This window comes from Idiotropiscis lumnitzeri, chromosome 1 (genome assembly GCF_059441095.1).
Source record: "Idiotropiscis lumnitzeri isolate Australia: NSW breed Sydney's pygmy pipehorse chromosome 1, RoL_Ilum_1.0, whole genome shotgun sequence".
In the NCBI taxonomy this organism is placed as follows: domain Eukaryota; kingdom Metazoa; phylum Chordata; class Actinopteri; order Syngnathiformes; family Syngnathidae; genus Idiotropiscis; species Idiotropiscis lumnitzeri.
In genome coordinates this window covers 37,191,545-37,203,565 of record NC_142391.1, presented here as the reverse complement: position 1 = coordinate 37,203,565, position 12,021 = coordinate 37,191,545, and the positions used below count along the sequence as shown (strand labels likewise).

General features: G+C 42.2%; 1 protein-coding gene across 1 annotated transcript; it reads left to right on the top strand.

Annotated features, from left to right (window-relative positions):
- Positions 1 to 256: 256 nt before the first annotated feature.
- On the top strand, positions 257 to 2,186 carry aplnra (apelin receptor a). Its single transcript, XM_088305956.1, has one exon. It carries the CDS (start codon positions 406 to 408, stop codon positions 1,489 to 1,491), a length of 1,086 nt encoding a protein of 361 aa, XP_088162082.1. The 5' UTR covers positions 257 to 405; the 3' UTR covers positions 1,492 to 2,186.
- Positions 2,187 to 12,021: the final 9,835 nt, after the last annotated feature.

Sequence of the window (12,021 nt, the reverse complement as noted above, 5' to 3'; positions counted from 1 at the left end):
ATGATTAAAATCCAGTTTGTCATTACAGTAATTTGGAATTTGGAACCAAAAACAAATCCAGATCAGGTTTGACCTGTCTGAACAAGAATAACATATTCTTTAGAAGAGGGGGAGGGCTGAGATGTTTGTGGGAGGGGGGAGTAGAGGAGTGAAAAGGTGGGGTCATCATGGGGGGTGTGGGATGTGAGGGGTTTATGGGGGGCTGAGTTTAAAAAGGCAGTCAGCCGGCAACAGTCACTCACACGCTTGGCGTCCCTCTCCTCCAGTTGCCAGCAGTAGGACGTCTAGTTCCCGTTGAGTTTGCTTTATCTCAGAGGCCTTTTGGACCAGTGCAGGACTTTTTATTTACTTGTTCTTTAGAAACTTTGATTTACCTTGAGGATTTTTTTTTTTGTGCCCCACACCATGGAGACCACCACCGGGGAATATGTAGACAGTTACGATTACTACGACGACAACGACACGGTGTGCGACTTCTCCGAGTGGGAGCCGTCCTACTCCCTCATCCCGGTTCTCTACATGCTCATCTTCATCCTCGGCCTTTCGGGAAACGGCGTGGTCATCTTCACCGTTTGGAGGTCCAAATCCAAGCGCCGGGCGGCGGACGTCTACATTGGCAACCTGGCGCTGGCTGACCTCACCTTTGTGGTGACCCTTCCTCTGTGGGCTGTGTACACAGCTCTGGGCTACCACTGGCCCTTTGGCGTGGCTCTGTGTAAGATCAGCAGCTATGTGGTTCTGGTCAACATGTACGCCAGCGTCTTCTGCCTCACCTGTCTCAGCTTTGACCGCTACCTGGCCATCGTGCACTCTCTGTCCAGCAGCAGGTTGAGGTCAAGGGGCACCATGCTGGCATCCCTCGGTGCAATATGGCTGCTATCTGGCTTGCTGGCTCTCCCCACGCTGCTCTTCCGCACCACCATCAGCGACCAGAACTACAACCGGACCACTTGTGCCATGGACTTCAGCCTGGTGACCCTCAACCAGAGGCACGAGTACTTCTGGATTGCCGGACTTAGCTTGTCCTCCTCGGCTCTTGGCTTCCTCCTTCCGTTCTTGGCCATGACCATCTTCTACTGCTTCATCGGCTGTACCGTCACACGCCACTTCAACAATCTGCGCAAGGAGGACCAGAAGAAGAAAAGGCTGCTGAAAATCATCACCACCCTGGTGGTTGTGTTCGCCATTTGCTGGACGCCCTTCCACGTCTTGAAGAGCATGGACGCCCTGTCCTACCTGAACCTGGCCCCGAGCTCCTGTGGCTTCCTCCGCTTCCTGCTTCTGGCTCACCCGTACGCGACTTGCCTAGCCTATGTCAACAGCTGCCTCAACCCGTTCCTGTATGCTTTCTTCGACCTGCGCTTTCGCTCGCAGTGCCTGTGCCTGCTCAACCTGAAGAAGGCCATGCACGGCCACATGAGCTCCATGTCGTCCACGTTGAGTGCCCAGACTCAGAAGTCCGAGATTCAGTCTTTAGCCACCAAAGTCTAGAGTTGTAAGGCCAAATGTGGAGCAAAGGAGGAGCTGTGGGACAGGCCCAGCTACAACCACTGGAACACTTGTAAAAAAATAATACAGACTTTACGTGTCCATTTGCGCTGGTAAGACGACAAGATGAACTTTGACGTGCTCCCGCTCAATATTCTCCATCATTTCAAGTGGACTTGGAAAGCAGGAGCCAGCTGGCTGAGCTCCTGTGCTGCTTTGTTCCTCCTCCTTTTCTTTGAATTGTGAATCAATTTACGGGGAAAATAAATAACTTTACGGGGAAAAAAAGAATGACACTGGATGAATCTTAAAGGTGTACAGTATTTTCATATCATGGTATTTCTCCAAATGTATTACTGTTTTGTTTTAGAAGCACTTGTACTGAATGTGTATATAGTGTGTCCTCCTTTGAAATGTGTTTTGCAGGAGAGATGAGGGCCTGAAAGAGGAGCAAAGGTGTTGCAGTTTAATGATATAGATTTTGCCGAGGAGACGGGAAGGAGGGGGTGAGGGGGCAGAGTGGCAGATGGCAGTTGACAAATGTTGTTGGGGGACAGGAATCGGGTGTTGGGGTGGGTGGAGGTCTGTAGTGTGGCCTCTGCGCTAAAGGGGCTCGACATAACAGATGAATTTGTATGTTTTATTTTTGAAATCACTGTCACTAACTACTGTATTAAAGATGTGTTCTACAAAACCAAGATCTCTACTCCTCATTGAGTGAAAAGTACCGTTGCACCACAGAAACTTGAAATTAAAAGGAGAAAAAGAACAAAAGACGCCCTTTAAAAGTTTCTTTCTACATCAGTTTCATGAGCCCATCCTGTTATTTGAGTGATATGTATCAGCAGCTTTGTTATGAATGCCTTGCAGTTGGTTTACACCTTCAGACTAATAGATCTCTAATCTCTATTGATTCACAGTCAGTATCCAGACTGTAACCAGATTATGCGAAGCAGCGGCCATCCTGAAAGTGTGTATTCAGTGTTCACCTGTGACAGATGGGGCTCTATCTTGTGGCGCAAGATATTCAAACACATTTTGTCTGTTGTCGATGTCCGCTGAAATTCACATTTCACCTTTTCTTTTGGTGGAAAAAGATCATTAATTATATTTAATGTAATTAATTTAATTAGACTAATTATAATTGTAGTTTTTCTTCAAAGTGTGTTTTGCTTTCTTTTTTTTTTTTTTATTAAAAAAGGATCCAAATCATAATTTAAAAAAAAATCTGAGACGCTCTTAATTGCACGGTGACAATAGATAAATGGGTACGCAAATGTAAAACAAGTCAAATAAAAACTTTCAATGGGGTTATCTCTAAACTATACGGGTTTTTTTTCAAGCGTGGGACTCTTCAGAGAAGTGCTTTGATTTGCCGGGACATAATGACTGTTTACAGTTTGTGGAGGGAGGAAGTGGGGCTCTAATCCTGGCAGAAGCTGAACCACGAACAAGTCAATATTTGTCTGTGGTGACAAGAGATTGCGGTTAGAGCACCCGTTGGGCTGCAGTGGGGTGGGGGGCGGTGCAGGTTGAGGAGGATGGAGGGAAATCGTATTCAGTGTAAAATTTGGGAGAAATTACCACATCGCGCTAGTGTCTTTTGCCTCGCATCAAAAGGCAGCAACACGTGTGCAACTGTGAAGGCCGATCATTCATCTGGTCTTTGTTGTGGGACTGCTCACATGTTACATCTGTGGACTTCCTGGTTAAAGTTGCGGTGGATGTTGAAATCAGTCAGAAGGCCTGTGTGCCCAGCCTAACATCGTCCAATCACATGGATGCCTTTTGGTGGGGATTTATGAGTTCACTTCACCATCCTGACTTTAAGGGCAAACAAACCCCAAACCGTCTTTTACTGCACCCTAAAACGATTTTACCATGAGAAAGACCCGAAGCCCTCATCTGGTTCATATTTGCACACCATTGCCAATATCAGATCAACACTAATAAAGCAAATTGAGGCGGAGCCAATCATGCATGCAGGACTGTCTGGACTTAATGTTATTATTATTGAGATGAACTTGTCTGATGCTGTTAGCGCCGCCAGTTCAATACGAGATAAGTCACCCAGAAGACCAGCTGACCCAAGCACCACGTAGGGAAGAGGTGGGAGGCGAGGGGGTCTATAGGAAATGGCTCGGTTCAGAAAAACAACAGTCGTAGGCTCCAGAAAACACTTCAACGTTGTCTATGCTGGTGTGTGGCCTGTGTGTCTGCGTGTGTGAGAACAATTGCAAAAAGAAATCTGGTTATAATGATTCATTATTAGTATGGCGATTACTGAAAAGAAGTTGACTTTGGTCAACAGTTAAATTTGCTTCACAAACACTTTAGGAATGTATGGAATGTCGAATGGTTTACATTTTGATAATCACATCCACCCAGGTGTTTATGTTTCCATCAAGTATGTGTTTGTTTGTTTGTTACTTGGCATTGCCTATGGAGCTTAACCTATTTCCGAGAGACTTCGGTGGAGGTAAGGTAAAAATAACATATATGTTAGTCTTGATCTGGATTAAAGAGCAATTGGAAGATTTAAAAAAAATAAATTCAGTTTGTGAAATGGGTCAGATGTTGTTTTTTTTTTTTTTTTTGCCTTTTGCCATCCCCGAATATCTGTCAAAGTATATGGTTTGGGGCTGATCATTAATCGTTGCACCACATGGTCATCATATTGGTCAAAATGACTCTTTGTTTTGAGAAACTGGATGGAATGCACATCCTCAATTTCTAACCTGATGACTGATAAATGCTGCAGTGAAAATCCGAAGAATTATCATTATTTAACATAAGCGAAGCAGCCGCATGGCATTTCGGACAGAAGTAGTCAATAAAGCAAACTTTGATTCTTGAAATATCAATTCCAAAATTGCTGTAACATGTTTGAAAACATGCAAACTTCAATAATATGTTGCATCTTGACAGTTTGAAATACGGTTAGAAATAAGGGACTATAAACCTTGAGGTTCCGACAGTTTATGGGGAGCACAACAAACATCTCTATAAATAATTTGCCTGCTGGATGGAAACAAAATATTTAGTACATTTCAAGCGCAGCGTTTATACAAACTCGTTTGCTGTTTTCTCCTATTTTAGTTTGTTTTTTCCTAGGGCTGCAGCCTAATCGCATGCCTTTTAATGCAATTTCATCATTTCATCAGTGTCTATATGGGAGACTTTGAATCAGTTCATGAACCTTGTTCTTAAAGCTAATGTGACCAGTGAGGGCTTTACATTTATAATTAAGAGTTTTTGGGAGAATCTGGAGCAGTATAGGTGGATGTGAGAAGTGGGCTAAACAAACAGACACAGGTGCCTGTTCCTGTGTGGGAGCTGAGCTGAGCTGTCACACCCAAATGGGACTTATGAACAGGGCCACCAAAACACAAGTGTTTGCCTCTTCTCAGATCTCCCTGCTGTTCTATCCCACCCAAGCAGCACCAAATGCACTTTGCGTGTGTGTGTGTAGTTGGTGCGTGTGTGTGAGTTTGCTAATATGCACATGGACACTGAGATCTGACACATTCCGAAGGCTGTCAACGCGTACCCGACTTTCTCTGTAGTGTCCGTCCACCTGTTGCCAAAGTGTACTCACACACACACACACACGCGCGCACACACCCCTACACGCACGAATCCGCAGCTCTTAACCACAACAGAGGTCAAACAAAAGATGCATATTTAAGTTTGATCAAAGTTAACACATACAAATAATATAACAAAGATAACATTTTGTTTTGTTGTCTTGTTCTAAGATGCTGTCATGTCACGTGAGCGCATTATCAAGGCAGTTGGTCCTCAGTGAGGGATTGACGCCTTGTGATGAGTAACTGTCCGAGGGATTAAGGCTCACAATGTACAGTTAATAACATAAGGTGTCTGAGTTGGGGGAGTGTGCGGGTGCCCAGTGTCAGTCTAGACAGCATCGCCTCTGATGCACCAAAACAATTACTCCCACACTGACCAGACAGATTCAGTTTAGTCATATACAGCCTCTTCTTTTTGAAGCTACCAATGTCAATTTTTTCCTTCCTCATCATATTGTATACATTATGATTCCTGGGACATGCCGAGAAATTTGAAACACCACTCTGAAAAAATAGCGGTAATTAACTACTACTTTGTAAATAAGTCACGGAGACACGATCGCATTGTAGCTAAATGATAACAAACCCTCTTGACTCTTGAACTAGCTGAGATGCAGTGACCTATATTTATGAAAAATGTTCAATGGCACCATAATGGTCCATATCACACCTGATGTATAAATAATATGTAGCAGTCCAATTGCTGGAAATGAGTCAATGGGTTCATGAGTTTGGGTTAATTAAAACACATGAAATGATTAATAATCTGCTTCAACATATTATTCATACCTCTAATAACAAATAAATACATCGAAATCAAAAGGGCAATTACAACTCATTTCAATTTAAGATGGTTCGCACTAAAACTCGAATGGTGATACCAGTACGAGTTTTGCATGACTTTTCTGCGATTAATAACTGCATTGACTGCATGTCTATTTTACCACTCTTTTGCCAAGCTTACTTAGTGACCTTGAAATCACATTACTTAGCTTCATTCCTTTAGGTTTTATCAATTAGAAAGATGAAATCTTTTGATGTGCTGGGGCTCTGTACTATAATGAACATGGCGGTCAACTTTTCACCATAAAGTGCCAAATGTGCTTAATAATCACTGAATGACAACTTTAGTCACTTTTGAGAACAGCTGAGTGAAGTGAATGATAAAGATTCATGTTGGAAAGTCACCTTTTGTGAGAAGGATCTGAGGTTCTTTATGAGTCTGAATCTGAATTCATTGAAATGATCACTTATTACAAAGCGACTTGCTTGATGCATTCTGTATTTGGTGAATGAGTGGATTTCTGTCATGGTCAACTCTATACGATGTAGCACACAATCATGTAGTAAGTAAATGTGTTTGGAATAACCACTTGTGTCACACCAGAAAGAGGAGACATTGGATCCCGTTATTTTTGTGAGCAGAAAACGTATTCAGATCACATTCAAATTTTCTTTCCCTTCAAATTCTGTAGCACTTTGAGGAGGAGGCGGGCTCAACAGCTTATGGCAACATAAGAATTTTGTGTGTATGGCATTGTCCTTTGAGCACTTTGTTTGATCCTCAAATCGTTTTTTTTTTCTTTGATTGTGATGAATTCATCTTTCCTTTTTCCTAATGTAATTGAAAACATGAAAAAAAGATTGAGTTCAAATGAGGTGCAAATGGAAAAAGTTATGGTAAACAATAACCATCAAACATGTGAAATAAAAAAAAATAATAATCAGGGGGAAAAAAAAGAAACGCCTTAGCTGCACATCACCACATAATGCACTGAGTGGTTGCAGGTTCTAATTTTTTTTAATAAAGATACTCTAAGTTTTAGAATGCTAGCACTACATATACATGACATAACAATTGGCATCTTAATTTTCCTCCCCATCTGCAAAAGATCTGCAATCATAGAACATACTTTTTTAGTACATTTGCATATATAATGCAAATATAATTGTTTGATTGGATTGGTATGTTAAGTGTTCAGCCGTTTATTTGAAGGAGAGACCAGAGAGCCTGCGCATGCATAGTAATGAGCGGTGCTGCTGGTTATAATTTAAGCTTGAGATGCTACTTCCGAAGACGGCGACGCCTTGGCCAGACCTGAATGTGCTGGCCTTACGTCGCCTCCGGATGCGGTTGCTCTGGACTCATCATCCCTCAGCACACAAAGACCCTCTTCACACGCTTCTCTATTCAGTCCATTGTGAGGCCCGCTTGCTGCAGGCCCAAATGCAGCTTCTGTCACTGCGGCTGGACCCAGAAGCGAGTTCAGCTGCTGGGGGGCACTCAGGTGCTCAGGTCTCCGTGCTAAATCAAGAGCTGGGTTAACTTTTCTGCAGCTGAGCCTTAATTGAGCTGTCGCCATTTATTGTATTATCTGATAAATGTAGTATCAGAGCAGCTGCATTATCACCAGAGTGTACAAAACAGACATTAATAGCTACAAATAGCATAATGATGATTTCATACAAAATATAAGAGCGTTTAGGAGTTTATCTCAGTAAAAACAAACTCAAGATGTTTAAAATGTTGACGGGTAAAGGGTGAAGCTAGACCTCCTCAGGATGTGAATCCATACCAGTGATCTACTGCCACCTGTTGGTCAAATGGGACAACTACAATAACATTTTGTCATCGACCCCGCTGCCTTTGTCGCCACAGTGAGCTGAGATTCAGTCATACTGGAAAAGTAAAGGGCCTTACACAAAAGGTTATGATCACACAAGTGCCCAAATGTTTTGTTTTGTTTTTTAGACTGACATTTTAGACAATTCTGGTTTTTGATTAGGAAGATGTACAATTTTGAACCAGACCCTTAACTGATTTTTTGTTTTAATTTATTTTTAAGATATGGTGCCGATGGGGGTCCTTCAGGATGAAATCAATTTTAATTTTATTGTGGTTCCCATTCTGGCCTGCAAAAAGTGCAGTTTACCTTGAACAGAAGATGGGGGTAATGATGGGGGATTGTGGAGGGCTTTGGTTTTATGTTTACCTTTATGTTCAATCACTTGATATTTTGTCGTACAGTATATTTGCTTTTCTTAAAGAAAAGGAATATGTGTATTGCTATATTGCTTGGTCAAATGGGACAACTATGAGTCCAAATGTCCTGGTTCAAATCCCTTTCATAAAACGTATTTGACACACACACACAAAAAAAGAAAGCAGAATGAAATAGGTATGCAAAATAGGCCTTTTGCACCTCTTGACTGGGGTTGTGGGGACAGTGCCTTGTTCAAGGGTACCTCAACAGCCAGGATGCAGACTAGCACCTCTCCAATGGCTCTCTGACATTTTACATTTTAGCCTTGGAAATTGACCCTCCAAGTCATTATAGATGAGCGAATGGCACCCCAATTATGTTTGGTTGAGTGAATTTCTTCTATGAAATCTTTGCATAGAGACTGATAGTTTCACATTGTTACAAATACAAAATTACAAATATCATACAGTTTAGCAAAACTAAATCAAAACTATCACTTTTTATTAGAATCCTGCTTAATCCTAAAATGTCTTTTAATTGTTCTTAAGTATTTTTTAGTACTGTCCACTGCAGAGGAAACCCACAACAAGTATGGAGGAGGACTGTAAGTGATTTTTTAAAGTTTGGTCATAGTCAAAATTGCAGTGGTGGACGCACCTGAGAACAATAACATCCGTCATCCGCCAGCGATGGAGTCATGATCTGTCATCATCAGTCGTCATAGGTTGAGTCCAAATGTCCACTCTTATCCCCTCACCCAACATTCGCAATATAATCCCGCACTATATAGTATCCTAATATTCTAAAATTCTGTCTGGCAGCTCACTCCATGCTCCTCATCACATATCACATGTGACCACCGCACCTGTCATGACACACTGGCACATTAAGATATCCAATATTGTGAAAATAAAAAAATATCGATTTTACATGTTTTCATTTTCTTTGTTGTATGTATTTCTAATCAAATAAAATGATTTTGTATAGTTACTGCATCGCTCAAATGTTCACTCGTGCGCTGGCGCTCACTTGCGTCATTTTGATTTCCTGCTCGCAATGCATTGTGGTCTTTATAAACCTGTTGAGAGCCCATTTATGCTCACTAATCTTCCAAATGCATAGTGGGTCATTCAAAGTGCATGACATTTTTTCGCTCTAGTCATCATTCTAACACCTCTACAAAATGGCATGACCCAGGAGAGGAGTAACAGGGTGGCAAGGGTACCTCTTGTCACTCTGTGGTCACTCCACTGGTCACCCACATACCTAGGGGACAAGTAGTTTCAAGAATAATTGTTTTAAACGCAAATAATCTGTCATGGTTTCATGAAATAAAATGCTCACAATTACTAACCTTGCACTCACCCAGGCGCGCACACACACATATATAATGCAAGCTGGCAAAAAAACCTCAGTAAAAAGTAACATTTAGAATTGTTAAGAATTTAGAGTCTTATGTGGCATTGTCAGTTTTAGAAATGATTTGAATGAATGAGCCATTGATTGTAGTATGCAAAATGGCATTGGTTGGCAGTCACAATTGATTATAAAAGCAAAGTCACTGCAAAGAAAATGGCATTATCTAGTAAATGGAGCTCAGCATGATGCTTTTAATTGGAGTTGTTCCTGCTTGATTATGAGCGTTGTTCTGTATCCATGTGAATTTTATTTAATGAAATCCGGACTGTGTGGTATGATAAACAATGACGGACGCGGGTACGGCTACCCCTCACTGAGGTATTACGTCACCCTGGCCACCCGTTTGAAATATTTCTGGCTACACGACTGGCATTATCAGGCTCTCCAGTAGACATGGGCTGAGAAATCCAGGAGAGGCTCGGGGTAGAGATGCAGCTCCTCCGCAGTGGGAAGAGCCAGATAAGGTGGTTTGGACATCTGATCAGATTGGCTCCTGGACGCCTCCCTGGTGAGGTGTTACGGGCACTGCGCATAGGACACGACGGAGAGACTATGCCTCCCGGCTAACCTGGTAATGCCTTGGGATTCCCCTTGAAGAAATGAAGGAAGCGGCTTGGGAGAAGGATGACCCCAGATAAAATGAGATAAGATAATTTAGCTTCACTTTCTTTAATATCACAAAAGCTTCAACAAAATGATCTTAGCACAAATAGCAGCTCAAAAACAGACATTTATATGCTTACAATAATAACACGTCATTGTTTATATTTTTCCTTTTTGTAGTGGCTCTAACCTCAGTACATGGACAGCCAGTATCTTTCCGTAGAATCACTTTCCTATTTTTGCTTTTGGCTTGACAGTCTTTTTGCACTGGTGCAATGGGGGCCGGACTGGGGGCAAAGGCTTGCGAATCTGGTAGGACTTGCTACCCATTGAAGAGACCCCTGATTCTCTCAGGACAATTCGAGAGTTTTCCACCTTTGAGGAGGTCAGAGTCTCAGATTTTGCACGTGGGCCCACAATGACGGACGGGTAAGTCTTGGGAATGATAGTGGTCATGGTCCGGGTCAAGGCTCGCCCTCTCTGAGACAGAGCAGCTGTTGAAGGCTTCTGTTTCTTGACTTGTCCTTTGCTCTCTTGTTGTTCGTTGAGCGGCGCTCTTTGAATCTTACATTCCAAGTCTTTCAGGGACTGCTCGGTGTAGGCCTGCATGTCAGTGCGCACTTGTAAAAGCTGGACTTCAAATTCATCCCTAAGAGCTTTTTTGGTGTCCTCCAGCTTCTTCTCAAAAACGGCACGCAATGCTTCATCTCTTTGATCTGCTTCACCCTGACTCTCACCTGTGAGGTGGTCTTCCTTTTCCCGACACGTAATCTGTTCCAAAGGCTGTTTGTCTTTGAGTTGGTTCACCAACTCCATTATGCTACTCTTTGAGATCTTCAGAGCCGCTTGTGATCTGATCTGGCTGCGTACATGATGGAAAACGGACTGCACCTTTGCCTGTGTCTCCTTGTCGACAGCGTCACATTCGTCCACACTTTCGCCATCCGGACTGTCCATGTTGAGCCACTCCTCGTGCTCGTCCGCACTGATCTGTATCTGTGGGTTCGTCTCCGCTGATGGTTCCATCATGTCTATTGTTGCTACTTTGACGCTTTCTCGTTTACAATCATGTGAGTAGTGCTTGATGGGGAGGGGTCTAAGTGACTCTGTTTGTCCCGAGAGGTTCTAAATACTCTTGGGGTTTAGCACTGCAAGTTTGTCTAAAACGATACGACCTATTTAAATATTAATACATAGCAAATGAACAATAATTAAGTGTTGGTCCAGCACTTTCTTTTTGTAAACTATTGCACTTCTGCTATTAAACATAATGCTTGTCTTCCATGTGTCAACATGAACTGATTTCATCCATCGTGTAGTGTCGCCTCCCATGACAGCAGATGGCCTCCAGGTAACAATGGGGAAAAACAAACATCCCGGGGGCAATCGAAAGAGAACACCGGGCTTGATTTGTGGTGGTTTTATTGGTGGTACATGGTGTTTTGTCAGTGGAATCAACAACACACAAATATCGGTCAATCTGTTCTAAATGGACATGACTGAGTGCGTGTAACGTTAGGAGAGTCTTGAGTTGAAGGCAATTCCAAATATAGACTTTATATGCAATCATAATCATGAGCGTGATGCAACAATTACAATGGAGTTTCTCCCCGTTCTTCCAACATGATGGTCACTTTGTGTGATTCAGCAGGACTTAGTCCCCTAAATACATGAATTTGTCCATTTTTTTATATAAATGTACTAAAAATATTATACACCGTATTTCTTCAGCCCTTTCGTACCTTAGTGTCATTATATAAATAATACAGTTATTGACAAAATTACGCATTCACAATCTAATAACATATTATTGAATCAAGTTTATTGCCAAAAGTGCAAAACAGATTTTTATTTGTGCCTTTGTGAGTCCATGAGAAAGTGTGAGATTTAAATGACAATGGTGCCACTACGAAATTAATGGAGACAAATAATAATGT